This window comes from Oncorhynchus keta, chromosome 18 (genome assembly GCF_023373465.1).
Source record: "Oncorhynchus keta strain PuntledgeMale-10-30-2019 chromosome 18, Oket_V2, whole genome shotgun sequence".
Classification (NCBI taxonomy): Eukaryota; Metazoa; Chordata; class Actinopteri; order Salmoniformes; family Salmonidae; genus Oncorhynchus; species Oncorhynchus keta.
Window position 1 is genome coordinate 13,354,397 of NC_068438.1, and position 17,946 is coordinate 13,372,342.

The following is a 17,946-nucleotide window of genomic DNA, read 5'->3' on the forward strand; positions in this document are numbered from 1 at the left end:
ACATACTTTTTCTTGCCACTGTACATCAGTAACTGGATCATCAACAACACCCAGAAGCTACAGGGTGAACCCATGTGTTCCTCACTCAACCGACCCATTTCACAGCCTGCAAACCTATTAAAACCATGTGTGAGCATTGCATGCTGCCCCAGAAGCAAATTTCCCCTAGAGATGCTGACAGTGCTTACAGCTTGGCTTCTAGGTATTTGGTTTTCTGTGACTTCCTTTTGCAGTTTCTTTGTTTTCAGATGGTTATGTTTATTGCTTTCATGCAACTGTCTATTGCAAATGCACTGTAAAGAATCTAAGTTTAAAATGCCACAGAATTGTTTTTAAATGCTTTATTGAAAATTCATGCTTTTATTTTTATTTCATTTCTTGATCATTTACAATATCTGCCATAATGTGAGATCTTGATGTGAATTAGACTCAAAGGAGTGTTGTTCGGAGTTAATAAACTTAAGGCATTTACTGTATAATGTATGACTAATTGCCCATCCATGGATACAAAACATACATACATACATACCTCTCTCCAACTTGAGACATGCAGTCGCACTCAGAGATACAACTGCTTGTGCTTCTAAATGCCATTACACATCCCTGCGTACCCACTGTACAGAGTCAAAGATACTACATTATAATGCCCACAAGTGCTGAGGGGCATTACTGCTGAGCATTCGTGAGTGAGCCTTGAGTCAACCTTTAGAGGTTGAAGGTGATTAGCGCCATAGAGGGACACCAACCTGTAGGCACCCAATAATTTGAATCCTTAAAAAAAAGCAGCACACTAGCAGCTCCGATGCAATAAATTAATAACCAACGTTTCGACTGCAAGCTGTCTTCATCAGGGTTTCAGACATGTTTCGCTCTACTGACAAGCCACACACCTAAAAAAAAATACAAATAAATTATCCCTCAATACCCCTTCAATTTGCTCAATATTATGTTGCAGCTGTTAGAGGGACTATATGCACAGATAGCAAGAATAACAAGTAATGCTTCAAAATATATACACACACACACACAGAGGACTAATTTCAAGAGTTTTATTTACCATTGGCTCACAAATGAGACAACAATAATAAAAGGTACACAAGACAAGAAAGGTTACAGATGTACATCCTTCTCAAATAAATTAGTCTCTGCTCCATTGAACAGCTACTGGACCACCAGCCAATCCAAGCCCTTCTACCCAACAAAGGCAACTGGTTATTCATTTTTCAAAATCAAAGTTGATTTCTAAAACAAGTCATGTTTAAAATTAAATACTTTGAATAGGGCTGTTTTGACAACCAATCTTATCAGTACACTTCATATGTCAAGTATGCCACTCACTGACCTATAAATGCATTTTTAATGCCGAGACAATTGTTCAAACCAAGTGTGGTCCATCGCAATACGAGGCAATGCCTATTGGTTTTAGATATAGTAACACTTGTGATCTTTCAGATTCCTCAGGTAGGAAAAACTCTTCCCGCATTTGTCGCACATGTAAAGTTTCTCTCCTGTGTGGATTTGTTTGTGGGCTTTGAGGCTGTTGCCCTGGTTGAAGCTCCTCCCACAGAGGTCACAGCTAAAAGGCTTCTCTCCAGTGTGTATCCGCTGGTGCCTGTTGAGGTTCCCAGTGTTGCTGAAACATTTCCCACACGTTTCACAGCTGAAAGGTTTCTCCCCAGTATGGACCGCCTGGTGGGTTTTCAGGCTGCTGTGTTGAGTGAACATCCTTCCACACACGTCACAGGTGAACGGTCTCTCCCCAGTGTGAGTTTTCATGTGTATGTTCAGGTAGCTGACCGACTTGAAGCTCTTGTTGCATAGGCCACAGCTGTGCGGCTTCTCCATAGTGTGGAGTTGCTGGTGCGATTTGAGGTGAGTGAGAGAACTGAGACTACTACCGCACACTGAGCACATACAAGGCATCTCTGCTGTGTGAGTCTGAAGGTGTGTCTTGAGGGAGTTGACGCAAGCCAGGACTGTCCCGCATACCACACAGAGGAAGGCGCTCTCTCCTGCGTGGGTTCTTTGGTGCATTTTCAGAGCACTTCTTTGAATGAAACACTTCCCGCACGTCTCACAGGTAAATGGCCTCTCTCCTGTGTGGATCCGCTGGTGGCCTTTCAGAGTGTCTGCCTGGTTGAAGCTTTTCCCGCACGTATCGCAGCGGAACGGTTTCTCACCGGTGTGTATACGCTGGTGCCTGTGGAGATTTCCTGGTATGCTGAAACTCTTCTTGCAGATCTCACACCTGTACTTCCTCTCTCCCGTGTGGACGATCTGGTGCATCTTGAGACCGTGGGCCCGGTTAAAGCTCTTGCCACATTCGTCACAGCGGAACGGTCTCAACCCTGCATGGAGTCTCTGGTGATTCTTGAGTAGCTGCTTTAGGGTGAAAGCTTTACCACACTCGCCACATGTGTGCGGTCTCTCTCCTGTGTGAAGCAGCTGGTGTGCATCCAAACTGCGTTTAAAGGAAAAACCTCTGCCGCACTGCTGGCAGATAAAAGGTTTCTCCGCTGCTGCATGGATCACCTGGTGAGCTTTCAGCTGGATCAGTTTGCTGAATGTCTTCCTGCAGTGCTTGCAGCTAAGGTGGTTCTCCTTTTTGGGCTTTGCCCGACGAGCCCCTGTGATCTTTGGCTTTCTCAAACACTTTGGCCCTGTGTCGCCACCTTTGTCCTTTGGGTCGTCTGTAGGGTTCTCTGGGTCACTCACCTCCTGGGCCTGGCTCTCTAAAAAATGACTTGGGTCTGATGTGCTGTTGTACAGGTACTCTTCCAACCCTTCTTCTTTGATAACAACTGACTCGATCGTGTCCTCCGTGTTGGAGTGCTGAGATGGAGAGGGAAAGCAGTTTTAGACTCCGATCTATGTATAATGATATCATACAACAGAAATCACCACAAAGGGATGAAATGCTTCATGTACTCACTTTAAATAATTAAATACAATTGGTACCAAATGGTGCATAATGACACTTGTGTGATATAGACAAGTAAATAGGTTGTTACTTTCTGTACCCCGTAGTAATTCCAGACAGCTTTCCAAGAACTAGACCTTTAACAGAATATTGTCAGTTACGCAAATAGACCTACCTCGTTTACAGTTGAGGGAAGTCTCCCTTTCCACAGGTGGAGGATGGGGGAGCGTTTCACTTCTGCATCACCAGTGCAAAAGCCTGAAAAAGATTGCAGTCAAAATCAAAAAGGTTTGCATCGAATTCAAAAGCACTGATTTTAGTAACAGTGTGCAAAAGCAATCTAACACCAGATTGATGGCCTATCTGAAATAATGGCAAGTCTCACCTGGTTGTGTGCCTTTTAACTGGTGGATGACCTTGACTTCACTGCAGCAGCCATTGGCTGATGTGTTCTCTCGTCCTCCACTCCCTTCTAAAACAGTCCTCAGTTCGGTCTCAACCGCGTCTAGCCTATTCTTCAAGTCCTCATTCTCGGTTTGACTCCGAGACACTTCCAGATGCAGAACAGAGGAGCACTCGTTGAATAGCTGGTAGATTTTGTCCACAGCCTCCTTAGCCAGTATCTCCATGAAAGAGGTCAACTGGTTCAACTGAGTGAAAAGAACAAAAGCAAGTTGAAGGCATACAGGTTATATTATTCACAGAACAAACTTCAGTTTACTAAACTAGCTAGCTACCATTATAAAACGTAGCTGACAAGAATTTCTGGCAATTATAATTCATTCAGACAAACATTCTAAGTGTAATTAATACATTTCATATACGCTATTGCAAAAATGATCATTTGGTTGTGTTCATGAAGGTCTTAGGAAACAGAACATGAAGATATTTTGTTTTCCAAATAACACAAAATAATTTATTGGTTTGTTACTGTAGGATAAATAAACGTAACGCAGTAATTCAAGTGTTCAATCAATTGTATTTGTGGAGAGCCTTTTGTTATAACTATGGAACAGAAAGCATGTGTGTTGGAACACATATAAGACGTATAACAAAATAAAAATACCCCAACCACCAAGACAAACGGTCAGCATCATACGTGGTCAAATTATGAAAACATCAGTAGTCTAAACATTAGAAGTGTCAGGTTTGCTTGATAGTGAAAATCACCACAAAAGAAAATGGCATTTGAATGAATATACTGTAAGTGTTGATATGATAGCAGGCAAAAATAGTCAGTTGTCGTCTGCTTGTGCTTACATGGTGTGCGTCTTCAAGCAATGGCATCAGTTAGAGCATGTCAAACAACGAAAGCTGGTGAGTTTGTTGTTGATGTTTTAGGGCCTGCTCTCTGTGATAACATTTTGTGCTGATAATTGGCCAGTAGCTCGTTCTATGCAAACGGTGCTGTCCCTTCTCTGAGCGCACACCATTCTCTCTTATTCGGAGGCTCAGAATAATCTGAGATGTCAGAGATTTGGTAGCAAAGCTAATGCAGCATGTGCATCCATTTGTCTTGGTCTTCTTGCCATTGTAAAAGATGCACGTCCTCACTGACTGTGTACTAAGGCCAGAGTTGACTGATAGGACTGCTTGGATTCGGTGGACTGATGATAATGCCGGGGCAGCAGGATAGAGTGTTGGACTAGTAAGCGGAAGGTTGCAAGTTCAAATCCCCGAGCTGACAAGGTACAAATCTGTCGTTCTGCCCCTGAACAGGCAGTTAACCCACTGTTCCAAAGGCTGTTATTGAAAATAAGAATTTGTTCTTAACTGACTTGCCTAGTTAAATAAAGGTTAAATAAAGGTCAAATAAAAAAAATAAAAAAATAGCCCACCCTGTTCTTAATTCACAAGTGGTGATTACACAATTCCAGCATCCGAACAGTGTACCCGACAACTTTCCTTCAATTCGCAAGTGGATGAAACTACCATATCACCGGAGAAAGCATCCAAGTATTGAAAAAGCATGCTCTTTTTGTCCAGACAGCATCATATACATGGGCTACAAATACTGAGACAGAAGGGCACTGTTTCGCACGCTCTGATGATTTCTCTGAGATTGAGTCTTTCTTGGTCAAATAAATGATCAATATTTAAATATTTTTATTTGGATTGCTGCACTGTTGGAACTAGCAGCACGAGCATTTCGCTACACCAGCAAAAACATCTGATAATCTATTATTGAGAAGAGAATTGTATTGGATTCACTGTTTGTGTACCATGTCTATTAGAGGTCTCCTAGAGGTCTGAATCAAGAGTTTGAGATTGGACAATTGATTACCTGAATGTTACTTTACTTTAAATTTGTCTTGCCTTACTGGTTACTCACTTGGTCATTTTGTAAATATATATTATTTTCTGGAACCATTACATGCACCCATCTCATTATTTAAGATACACAAATGTTTTGGCACCCACCATGCGTCATGCCCGCAATGGTCATGTGAGATGAAATGTGTATATTTTGGGATGTGAACACTCAGTGTTTGACCTGACGAAGATCCGTTTCGGATAGCAACGCTGTCAGTAAAGCAGTGAATTGGGAGCTTTAATTAACAGTGTGCAGGCCTTCTTGTTCTATACTAGTATTCTTTATTAACCCAGCACTTGTGTTTTTTAAAGATGTGTGTATGACCACAAACTTCTCTAAACACGTGTATGTGACCAATAAAATGTGATTTGATGTACGATCAGAACGCTGGCCCAGGGCTAAAGGATGGCACAGATTGTATTATATTGACCAGATACTATAGTGGCCGCTGTAACAATGAAATATGCGGGATTATGACTCTGTGGCTGTGGTAACTAATGATGACCAGGCACAGCGCAAAATTGCCGGGATGTCACGTGTCCTACTTATATACAGTGCCATGCGAAAGTATTCGGCCCCTTTGAACTTTGCGACCTTTTGCCACATTTCAGGCTTCAAACATAAAGATATAAAACTGTATTTTTTTTGTGAATAATCAACAACAAGTGGGACACAATCATTAAGTGGAACGACATTTATTGGATATTTCAAACTTTTTTAACAAATCAAAAACTGAAAAATTAGGTGTGCAAAATTATTCAGTACCTTAAGTTAATACTTTGTAGCGCCACCTTTTGCTGCGATTACAGCTGTAAGTCGCTTGGGGTATGTCTATCAGTTTTGCACATCGAGAGACTGACATTTTTTCCCATTCCTCCTTGCAAAACAGCTCGAGCTCAGTGAGGTTGGATGGAGAGCATTTGTGAACAGCAGTTTTCAGTTCTTTCCACAGATTCTCGATTGGATTCAGGTCTGGACTTTGACTTGGCCATTCTAACACCTGGATATGTTTATTTTTGAACCATTCCATTGTTGATTTTGCTTTATGTTTTGGATCATTGTCTTGTTGGAAGACAAATCTCCATCCCAGTCTCAGGTCTTTTGCAGACTCCATCAGGTTTTCTTCCAGAATGGTCCTGTATTTGGCTCCATCCATCTTCCCATCAATTTTAACCATCTTCCCTGTCCCTGCTGAAGAAAAGCAGGCCCAAACCATGATTCTGCCACCACCATGTTTGACAGTGGGGATGGTGTGTTCAGGGTGATGTGCTGCGTTGCTTTTACGCCAAACATAACGTTTTGCATTGTTGCCAAAAAGTTCAATTTTGGTTTCATCTGACCAGAGCACCTTCTTCCACATGTTTGGTGTGTCTCCCAGGTGGCTTGTGGCAAACTTTAAACAACACTTTTTATGGATATCTTTAAGAAATGGCTTTCTTCTTGCCGCTCTTCCATAAAGGCCAGATTTGTGCAATATACGACTGATTGTTGTCCTATGGACAGAGTGTCCCACCTCAGCTGTAGATCTCTGCAGTTCATCCAGAGTGATCATGGGCCTCTTGGCTGCATCTCTGATCAGTCTTCTCCTTGTATGAGTTGAAGGTTTAGAGGGACGGCCAGGTCTTGGTAGATTTGCAGTGGTCTGATACTCCTTCCATTTCAATATTATCGCTTGCACAGTGCTCCTTGGGATGTTTAAAGCTTGGGAAATCTTTTTGTATCCAAATCCGGCTTTAAACTTCTTCACAACAGTATCTCGGACCTGCCTGGTGTGTTCCTTGTTCTTCATGATGCTCTCTGCGCTTTTAACGGACCTCTGAGACTATCACAGTGCAGGTGCATTTATACGGAGACTTGATTACACACAGGTGGATTGTATTTATCATCATTAGTCATTTAGGTCAACATTGGATCATTCAGAGATCCTCACTGAACTTCTGGAGAGAGTTTGCTGCACTGAAAGTAAAGGGGCTGAATAATTTTGCACACCCAATTTTTTTAGTTTTTGATTTGTTAAAAAAGTTTGAAATATCCAATAAATGTCGTTCCACTTCATGATTGTGTCCCACTTGTTGTTGATTCTTCACAAAAAAATACAGTTTTATATCTTTATGTTTGAAGCCTGAAATGTGGCAAAAGGTCGCAAAGTTCAAGGGGGCCGAATACTTTCGCAAGGCACTGTATATATATATTCACCTTTATTTAACCAGCTATGCTAGTTGAGAACAAGTTATCATTTGCAACTGCGACCTGGCCAAGATAAAGCATAGCAGTTCAGTAAACTTCGGGGCGGCAGGGTAGCCTCGTGGTTAGAGCGTTGGACTAGTAACCGGAAGGTTGCAAGTTTAAACCCCCGAGCTGACAAGGTACAAATCTGTCGTTCTGCCCCTGAACAGGCAGTTAACCCACTGTTCCTAGGCCGTCAATTGAAAATAAGAATTTGTTCTTAACCGACTTGCCTGGTTAAATAAAGGTTTAATAAATAAAAAAACGTATCATATCAGTAAACTTCTATTCGATCAAATAAGCCACACAGCAAATAAGTCATTCAATGTGCTTTTAACCAAATACGGTACTCATTGACCTCCATACAACGTTAAAAATGCCACCTGCTGAGATAAGATTTTTGTGCCCAGTTACCCCGCTCGCTTCACCTCTTCTTCGGGGACAGATAACCCCAGTCCTCAGAGGCCAGTTTGGTGACGCTTTTGCCCCAGCAATAATCAACTAATCATGGTCTTCAGTTTAGAATGTAGCCAGATATTTATCTCGTATTGATGGTTTCATTTTAACATCCAAACGAATTGTATGCAGCCGGCAATACACTGGTATCCCAGTGGACCGGTTCATACCTAAAACAGTTTTCATACAACTGCAAAGGCCTGGGTTATAGATCTGTCTTTCTCATTGATCAGTCACGCTCCTTGAAAACAAGACTAACAAGCGGTAGATCTGTTCTGTGTGAGCTATCTGTTTCCAGTGCTTAAGTTTCGTTTTTGCATATTTTACTTTTGTACACCAGCTACAAACAATATTTTTGATTATGGAAAATATTTCACAGCGGTTAACACTATACTGTGTTGTCACAAACTGAAATTAGGCGAAGTATTAGAATTTTAGCAACCAGGAAATGGCGAGCGATTTCTGCATAGTGCATCTTTAAATCAAAATGAAGCAAAACAAAACGAAATGGGGAGGGCTCTTTTTGAATGTATCCAATAGCAACTCTCGTTTGCGTTTTCCGTCTGGAGTAAACGGTTTCGGGTAATGATTACGCCCCAGGGCGGAGGCTGCAACCTCGGTGTAATTAACTAGCGGACTGGTTTACAAAATGCCATACTTTACACAATCAGCAGATATACCTGTTCATTTGGGGTTTCCCTCGCGTTCTCTCCCGTTGTTGGCACTTCAGACGAGGCAGAACCCTCGAAAACTTTGCTAATTTCTGTAACAGTCGCGCTGACCATTATCTCCAAAATGGATCCAATCTGTCCTTGCAAAATTGACATTTTTGTCGAAATCACAACGCACTTACAAATATTTGTAAATATGCGCTATTGGCCAAGTTGACCTAGCGCTATGTAACGTTAGCTACAAAATACGTGTAGCTAGTTCTGTTAGCAGTGTTGTTGTCCGACTGACCTGAAACAGCTCGAACGGCATACGTCACATGTTCTTCCGGGTCGAGGCGTGGGTTTTTAGTGGATACAAAGTCAATATGGCTATATCGTAAAATGTATGAAAACAAACATTTGCTTCTTGGTCTTGATTTAAGGTTAGGGACAGATCAACATTTACTTGGCGGGATGAGCTGGTCCAACTCAAGGTGTCATAAAAAATAATGCACCACTCTTTCCAACATTAAACATATTCACATGACCCTCCTTTTGTATTGTAAAATAAATGGAACACCCTCCCCCTCATAATTAACTCAAAATAATGTTTACGACCCAAAATAACAATAACTGTAGTGACCCTGTGTTTATAAACTGATATCGAATTTGCCACTTCAACATGCTTTTGTGGCACTGTCAATGTCATACAGGGCTAGGGGCCAGAAGACTGAGGGTTTTCCCGACCACAGAGGAGTTAACTCTGTTTCATTACTTCACAGTCAGAATCGGCTGCAGACAATGATCAGCTAGGGGGGGCTTGGTTTGCGCTTTCAACACCAAAGTAAAAGAGCCTATGTAAATCTCGACAAACAGAAAATACCTCCCTCCCTACCTTGTAGGCTTACCAAGTATTGAAGGCTTGGCAATCTCACTTTTTGTTGTTTTGTAACATGTCTCTTTCCATTCATCAATTGGCTGCTGCAGTTTGGATTGATTGATTTTATTTGTCAGTTAAAATACATATACACAAACATTTTTAAAAGTGACCGGGATTTCACAAAGTCAGGGACTCTTTTACACTTACACAAATAGACACATTTAGACACATTTAGACACACAGACAGGGGAAGTTTAAATACAATTCTTACAAGTTTGTTTGGCTGGTAGCTTATTCTTTAGATGTTTGGGGCTGCTGGTAAACCATGATATGGCGGCATAATCAAAGTGAAATTGGACTACAGCACTTGCCAGAGCCTAAGGTGTCTATAGCTAGGTTTTCATCCAATTGGCAACAGATTTTCATGCGAACATTATAAAATCTTCATAAAACCAATATGCCATTTCAGAGTTTTCTTTAGGAAAATTTGGCACCGGACAACATCATTACTCACACATGCATTCCCCGTCACGCGCATAAGCGATTATTGGACACAATCACCTCTGTAATTTCCTCCCCTATATCTGTCTGTTCCCCGCTTCAGCATTGATTGTCATATGTCCTTGTATACCCATGTGCTGATGCTGTTCCGATTAAATGTTTGAATCCCTGCTTCTCTACTCCAGCGTCTGTTCTTACAGTGTCATTGTAGCAAAGTATTTATAAACTAAAAATCCTATCTCTTAAGTTTCCTTTATACAATAGGCAGGCCATAATTGATTTTGACCCAATAGACTTGGCATATTCCAACTTCCAAGGAGCTTTGCTTTGATTTGGTTATTTTGCCGAAAAACCTTTAGGCCTACATATATATATATATATTTTTAGGCAAAATAACCAAATCAAAGCCCCTTGAAAGTTGCAATATGCCAGGTCTATTGGGCGAAAATCAATTATGGCCAAAAGGGTGTTTAACATCTCCAGTGGCTCTGCAAGCGGGTATTCTCCATAGCATGAGCCTGAAGCCACAGACCCTGGCCAAACTGGTGTTTCTAAAAATGAATTCAAAGTCACTGTAGACTGAGCATAATAAAGCATTTTCCATTTAATTTCTACTTCATTCTAAGTCACTGAGTATATATGCGCAATTGATAGACTATAATGATTTAATACAACAAAATGTTGTTTACATGTTGAGCGCTTAACCTCTACCAGCCTAGTGTGTCGCACTGGCAAATGCTTCACAATGTATTTCTTTATAGGCTATAGCGTCTGCTATACAGATATAGATGCACAGACAGAGGCTAATTCATACATTTTCGATCAAAATATGTTTTATAAAGATAAGCATTATAATGTTAGATTATAGGAGTAACTCTGGTAGGTCTGAAACAGTCTTCCTCACCCCAAGTTCAACTGTCGGAGTCAGTGCCGGGTTGCACTACCTTCATATCATACAAATGCAGTAGCTAAAGCTTAATAATAGCCATATCATACCAAACCTTCATAAACGCCATTGTTTATTTAAGTGATAATGCCAGAGAAGCCGGTGTTTGGAGGATATATTGGCAGAGGTGTTATTAGGTCCGAAACGAAGTCCAGGGCCAGCAAACCGTATTCTCCTAACATCAGCATCGAGGGCATTATTACTTTATTACGGATTTCCAACATATTCAAATAATGATTTACATATTTATTAAATTTTTTATTTTGATACATTTATTTATTCATACTATTCCATCCTTCCACAACATATAGTCGCGACACTAATCTAGGGTTGCTAGAGACGCGACCCAGTCTTTCTGTTCTGTATCTATGGACGCGATCTATGGTCAGTCGTTCATTCTAAATGTTACATTGCCATACTGTTACACTAGCCAACTACGGCTAACTTACAGCCATGTCAAACAGTGCAGTCAGAATAACAGCAAAGTAGCTTCATTTGCTTAAACTGTTATCTAGTGACATTTATTTGGATGAACAACAATGAGGCGCGATTAAGGCATAGAAAATGTGTTCACTCGTCACGACACTGTTGTTCCGAAAAGCTAACCAACAATACAGCTACAGTAACACAATCACTTCAAACTGAAGCTGGAAAAACTGTACATGATATAAGTTTCATTTAACCTTTTCAATTGTCATTTTTTGTATATATCCATCAAAATGATGCCAGCTGATTCATGATTTCGACTGGCTGACAGAGCCTGCCTGCCTGCCTGCCTCGTTCCGACACGTTCATTACTATTGTCACACCCTGATCAGTTTCACCTGTCCTCGTTATTGTCTCCATCCCCTCCAGGTGTCGCTTGTTTACCCAGTTTATTTATCCCTGTGTTGCCTGTCTCTCTGTCCTAGTTTCGTCTTGCATGTTTCCAAGTCAACCAGCAGTTTTCCATTCGCCTGCTTTTGCAGTCTCCTTTTTCTAGTCCTCCCGGTTTTGACCCTTGCCTGTTTTCCGGACTTTGTACCCGCCTTCCTGACCATTCTTCCTGCCTTGACCAAGAGCCTGTCTGCCACTGTACCTCCTGGACTCTGGTTTTGACCTTTTTGCCTGTCCACGACCATTCTCTTGCCTACACCTTTGGATTAACAAACCTTGTAAGACTCCAACCATCTGGGTCTCCTGTGTGCATCTGGGTCTTGCCTTGATAATTATGGGACAGCAGGAGAATGCATTGTCAACATCTGCATGCATTGTCAACATCTGCAGGACCTAAGGACAAATACAGTACATTCAGAAATTATACAGACCTGTTGACTTTTTCCACATTTTTGTTAAGTTCCTCATCAATCTACACACATTACCCCATAATGACAAAGCGAAACCAGGTTTTAGACATTTTGGCAAAATTTATATTTTTTAAAAGTATTCAGACCCTTTGCTATGTGGCTCGAAATTTAGCTCATGTGCATCCTGTTTCCATTGATCATCCTTGAAATGTTTATACAAGTTGATTAGAGTCCACTTGTGATAAATTCAATTGATTGGACATGATTTGGAAAGGCACAAACCTGTCTATATAAGGTCCCACCGTTGACAGTGCATGTCAGAGCAAAAACCAAGCCTTGATCTCGAAGGAATTGTCCTGAGCAATCGGGGGAGAAGGGCCTTGGTCAGGGAAGTGATCAAGAACCCGATGGTCACTCTGACAGCGTTCCAGAGTTCCTCTGTGGAGATGGGGGAACCTTCCAGCATCATGCAGTGGGGATGTTTTTTTCAGTGGCAGGGACTAGGAGACAAGTCAGGATTGAGGAAAGATGAATGGCGCAAAGTACAGAGAGATCCTTGACGAAAACCTGCTCTAGAGCACTCAAGACCTCAGACTGGGGCAAAGGTTGACCTTCCAATAAGACAACAGCCCTAAACACACAGCCAAGACAACACAGGAGTGGCTTCGGGTCAAGTCTCTGAATGTCCTTGAGTGGCCCAGCCAGAGCCCGGACAAGAATGGGAGAAACTCCCCAAATACTAGTGCCAAGCTTGTAGCATCATACCCAAGACTCAAGGCTGTAATTGCTGCCAAAGATGTTTTAACAAAGTACTGAGTAAAGGGTCTGAATAATTATGAAATTAGATTTTTTTTGTTTTTGTTTTTGTTTAATGATTTATTTTATATTTATATAGTTTTTATTATATTTTTTTTTGCCCCAATTTCGTGACCAACATCTTGTCTCATCGCTGAATCTCCTCAATGGGCTCGGGAGAGGCGAAGGTCGAGTCATGGGTCTTTCGAAACATGACCCGGCAAACCGCGCTTCTTAACACCCGCTTGCTTAACTCAGAAGCCAGCTGCACCAATGTGTCGGAGGAAACACCGTACAACTGATGACCGAAGTTAGCCTGCAGGCGTCCGACCCACCACAAGGAGTCGCTAGAGCGCGATGAGCCAAGTAAAGCCCTCCCGGCCAAACCCTCCCCTAACCCGGACGACACTGGGCCAATTGTGTGCCGCCCTACGGGACTCCCGGTCACGGCCGGTCATGACACAGACTGTCAGTTGTTTTTAACACATTTGCAAATATGTCTAAAAAACAGTTTTTGCTTTGTCATTATCGGGTATTGTGTGTAGATTGATGAGGGGATTATTTTTTTCAATCCATTTTAGAATACAACTATAACGTAACACAATTTGGAAAAAGTCAAGGAGTCTGAATACTTTCTGAATGCACTGTAGAGTGCAAACAAAGAAAGCCACATGAACCTCTGGTTAATAGCAAAATTACCATCTAAATACAGTTGAGACGTCTACAGAGCAGAATTACTGAGGATAGACAATCAAAGATATTTACCCCCTGCACTGGTTGATGTGGCATTGGTTCTTGAAATATCACACGCCTTGATGGAACAGTCAATTGAGTCATCTTCCTGCCGACAAACACACACACACACACACACAGTAAAAACAGACTTCCTATTACAATGATTTCTCATTTGAGATGGTTTGATGAAGAAAAATGGACCCACCTCAGTCTTCCTCTGATGATGCAGAGGTCTCCCCATCTTTCATTGCACTGGCAGGAGACACAACAGAAAGAGAAATGGAAATAAGAGGAACTATTTCAACCCTGTTTCTTTCATATGAAATCAGATGAAAATGTTAAAACAGAGTGTTCATCTAATGTTCTGCATGGTATTCTAGCTATTTAGATTTTAATGTTGTATTTTGGATTTTTACAATCAGTGATATTCCCTGTGGATTGCGGCCACACTCCCAACTAATCAAAATTATTATTGTTGGTCAACTCAGAATGACTCTTTTCGGATCTCACCCTTTTCCAAAGGTGTCACCATAAATTCCAGTTTATTCTTCAGGGATTCATTTTAATTTTGTAGAATTGTAGTACACTCTGTGAATAACCAACACTGCTATAAAAAAATATGGGAACACTAAAATAACACATCCTAGATCTGAATGAATGAAATATTCTTATTAAATACTTTTTTCTTTACATAGTTGAATGTGCTGACAACATAATCACACAAAAATTATCAATGGAAATCAAATTTATCAACCCATGGAGGTCTGGATTTGGAGTCACACTCAAAATGAAAGTGGAAAACCACACAACAGGCTGATCCAACTTTGATTTAATGTCCTTAAAACAAGTCAAAATGAGGCTCAGTAGTGTGTGTGGCCTCCACGTGCCTGTATGACCTCCCTACAACGCCTGTGCATGCTCCTCCCAGACCTGGACTAAAGCATCCGCCAACTCCTAGACAGTCTGTGGTGCAACGTGGCGTTGGTGGATGGAGCGAGACATGATGTCCCAGATGTGCTCAATTGGATTCAGGTCTGGGGAACGGTCGGGCCAGTCCATAGCATCAATGCCTTCCTCTTGCAGGAACTAGCAACCGTCTCATGCTACCACTAGAGTGAAAGCACCGCCAGCATTCAAAAGTGACCAAAACATCAGCCAGGAAGCATAGGAACTGAGAAGTGGTCTGTGGTCACCACCTGCAGAACCACTCCTTTATTGGGGGTGTCTTGCTAATTGCCTAAAATTTCCACCTGTTGTATATTCCATTTGCACAACAGCATGTGAAATTTATTGTCAATCAGTGTTGCTTCCTAAGTGGACAGTTTGATTTCACAGAAGTGTGATTGACTTGGAGTTACATTGTGTTGTTTAAGTGTTCCCTTTATTTTTTGAGCAGTGTATATAACTTTCAAATGTCTTCCTTCTTAAACAGGTGTATGATGGAGATGGAAAGAAAACTGTGGCTAAGCAATATTAGGCTATCTAATATCACAACCACATCATGACCCCCATCTCCCAGTTTGATCCTAAAAAAAACGAAACTCCATCGCCCACCGTTTGATCCTAATAAACAACACCCCAACTACCACAGTTTGATGTTTAGTGTGTTATCTGAGGGGTGACATCAACTAGGGGCATCTAGTAAAGCAGTAGTTCCAAAACCTGTTTGGGCGGTTGGCCATCATACCAGTGTCTTCCTGAAGTTAGGACTGGGTCAATGCATTTTACCAACTGAGCATCGGAACATCAAGATGTTAGGCTATTGAACAGCTAGATATCTTGGAAGTAATAGGCTACATTAGGTGCTGTTAACCAGAAGGGGACTAGGGTTCCAATTTGGGAACACCCCCCCCACGTTCAGCTGGAAGGTGGCGCATGGAACGCAAAAATATTCCTAAAAATATTTAACCTCCACACATTAACAAGTCCAATGGCTCAAATGAAAGATAAACACCTTGTTTATCTACCCAGCAAGTCAGATTTCTAAAATGTTTTACGGCGAAAACATAGCACATATTTATGTCAAACCACCACCGAAGACACAGCTAATTTGCATAGCCAAGTTGAAAAAAATATGCAATCAACAAACGCAGGATTAAAAGAAAAATAATGCACTAACCTTTTGAAATCTTCATCAGATGACAGTAATATAACATGTTACACAGTACATTTATGTTTTTTCAATAATATGCTATATATATCCATAAATCTCTGTTTACAATGATGCATCGTTCAAAAAATGCTACTCAAATGTCCTGAGAAATGACGATAGCTCCGGCAGATAACGTCAGCTAACAAGGAATACACATCATAAACTTTGACTAAATATGCATGTTCTACATATATATAGTTAGATACACTTCTTCTGAATGCAATCGCTGTGTTACATTTATTTTTAACGTTACAGGTTTCGTTCACTAGGCTATACTATGAGTCGGCGCTCAAAAAGTAGCATTATGGCTCCTCTATCTTGGAGTCCACAGAAACCCAAATTTACCACATAAATATTCCCTTACCTTTGCTGTTCTTCCATCAGAAGACCTGGAAGGAATTATACTTACCAAAAACAGCCTTTAGTTTTGCAGTCTGTGTCTTTCGGTTCTCAAACACGACACATTTTGGTTGAAATGTAGCCAAAAGTCAAGTGGATGCGCACCAAAACGTCAAACTTACATATTATATGTCGACTAAACTTATCAAACTAAGTTCATAATCAAGCTTTAACATGTTATAAAGGTGTACAGCAATCGTGAGGACGAACAGAAACGCATGCATTGTATAATCGATATTGGAAAAAAGACAGGACCGGAGCAGAGCGCGCATAAAAGTGACCTGTTTTTTTGCGTGACCGAAAGGTTTCGGCCCGCCAAAACTCTCATGAGCACGCAATTATCACAATGAGAAGCCCCATTGAAAGCTGAGATCGCGCTGAATACAGAGAGACTGTTCCCAGACCTGTAAGTGCTTGGGAAGGGTGGGGGCGATGACGTCAAAGTTGGGCCAACTTTTCTGATGACAAGAGAGAGTTTGGGAGAATGACTGCCCTGAGAGTTCTGCTTTACATACATACATAATTTAAACGGTTTTAGAAGCTTTAGAGTGTTTTCTATTCAATAATATTTTTTATTTGCATATATTAGCAACTTTTGACAAAAAAAAATTATGTTTACTATGGGCACGCAATTACTCCAGCGGGGGCAGTAGACAGCCCTATCCCCAACAGGCAAACCTGCTCCCAAAATGGGTCCAAACCAGGTATCTGGCAACGTAGAAAGACACCCACCCCTGTGCTGACATTTTGAGCGCCATCATCTCCAGTGCAAGATATTTCACACACGATGCCATGATTGACCCTTCATGCTCAACTCTGGACATATCCGCCATGGCCGGAAATAGACCAAATTGACGTTGTTTGTGATTTAATTGACTCAATCCATTGAAATTGTGTCCTCAATCTAATACTAAAATTAACAATTTTGTTGGACTTCTTTAGCTCCAGTAAGATTGCTAGCTGAATCAAACGTAGTTTGGTTGTCCCTTTGCTCATCTCACCAGACAAAAATGACAACCTTTGTGCATCTTCTTGTGCCATTTTCCATTTTCAAAACAAATATCCAACACGTGAGAGAGTTGGAAATGTACATGTACATTTTAGTAAATGTTGTTATCCAGAGTGACTTACAGGAGCAATTAGGGCTAAGTGCCTTGCTCAAGGGTACATCGATTCATTTTTCATCTATTCGGCTCGCGAATTCTAACCAACGTTTTGGTTACTGGCCCCACGTTCGTAACTGCTAGGCTTTATATACCACTAACATCCGGAGATATGGTATGTTATAACAAACAATCTCCACACGCCAGTCAGTTAAGAAAATATACACCAATCAAGCATATCAACAGAAAAAGCAACGCATCTAACTCAGGGCAAGTTTATAGATGATGAAGCCATTTGGAAAGACATTAGATTGTTTCTATTTATAATAGCAATAAGGCACCTCACCCCTAAGTATAAACATCAGATGGCGCTGATCTGCTTTCACACACAACCTTTACTTTAACCTATTATCTTGAGTGTGGTTTAAAACCACCACTAGGAGACAGCAATCAGTTACATAAAGACTGGAAACAAATGATCCGTTTTGGTGTTTGCCGGAGCACTACACAGCTGATTCAAATAACCAACGCATCATCAAGATTTTATTAATTGAATCACCTGTGTAGTGTTAGGACAAAAAAA

The 17,946-nt window shown here is 41.1% G+C and overlaps 1 protein-coding gene and 1 long non-coding RNA gene across 3 annotated transcripts; both read right to left on the reverse strand.

Moving 5' to 3' along the window:
- Nucleotides 1-1,035: 1,035 nt before the first annotated feature.
- Nucleotides 1,036-9,049, reverse strand: LOC118397318 (zinc finger protein ZFP2-like). 2 transcript variants are annotated; one of them, XM_035791964.2, is made up of 4 exons: nucleotides 8,877-9,049; nucleotides 3,306-3,570; nucleotides 3,096-3,178; nucleotides 1,036-2,832 (listed from the first exon to the last, which is right to left on the reverse strand). In XM_035791964.2, the coding sequence occupies exons 1-4, from the start codon at nucleotides 8,895-8,897 to the stop codon at nucleotides 1,423-1,425; spliced, it is 1,779 nt and encodes a 592-aa protein (XP_035647857.1). In that variant the 5' UTR covers nucleotides 8,898-9,049; the 3' UTR covers nucleotides 1,036-1,422. The 2 variants fall into 2 exon arrangements, with proteins under 2 accessions (XP_035647857.1, XP_035647856.1); XM_035791963.1 differs by lacking the exon at nucleotides 8,877-9,049 and adding an exon at nucleotides 8,597-8,870.
- A 499-nt stretch (nucleotides 9,050-9,548) lies between these two features.
- LOC118397328 (uncharacterized) lies at nucleotides 9,549-17,804 on the reverse strand. The gene is made up of 3 exons (XR_004828402.2): nucleotides 13,915-17,804; nucleotides 13,740-13,815; nucleotides 9,549-12,162 (listed from the first exon to the last, which is right to left on the reverse strand). It is a non-coding gene; the product is annotated as an uncharacterized LOC118397328 (long non-coding RNA).
- Nucleotides 17,805-17,946: the final 142 nt, after the last annotated feature.

Bases quoted from the DNA above. Each gene is read 5' to 3' on its own strand.
- LOC118397318 (XM_035791963.1), bottom strand. From the start codon at position 8,743: ATGTCAATTTTGCAAGGACAGATTGGATCCATTTTGGAGATAATGGTC. The intron at 3,571-8,596 runs GTATATCTGCTG...CTTTTCACTCAG, and splicing joins GGGAAACCCCAAATGAACAG to TTGAACCAGTTGACCTCTTT. The intron at 2,833-3,095 runs GTAGGTCTATTT...TCTCCATCTCAG, and splicing joins TTCCCTCAACTGTAAACGAG to CACTCCAACACGGAGGACAC.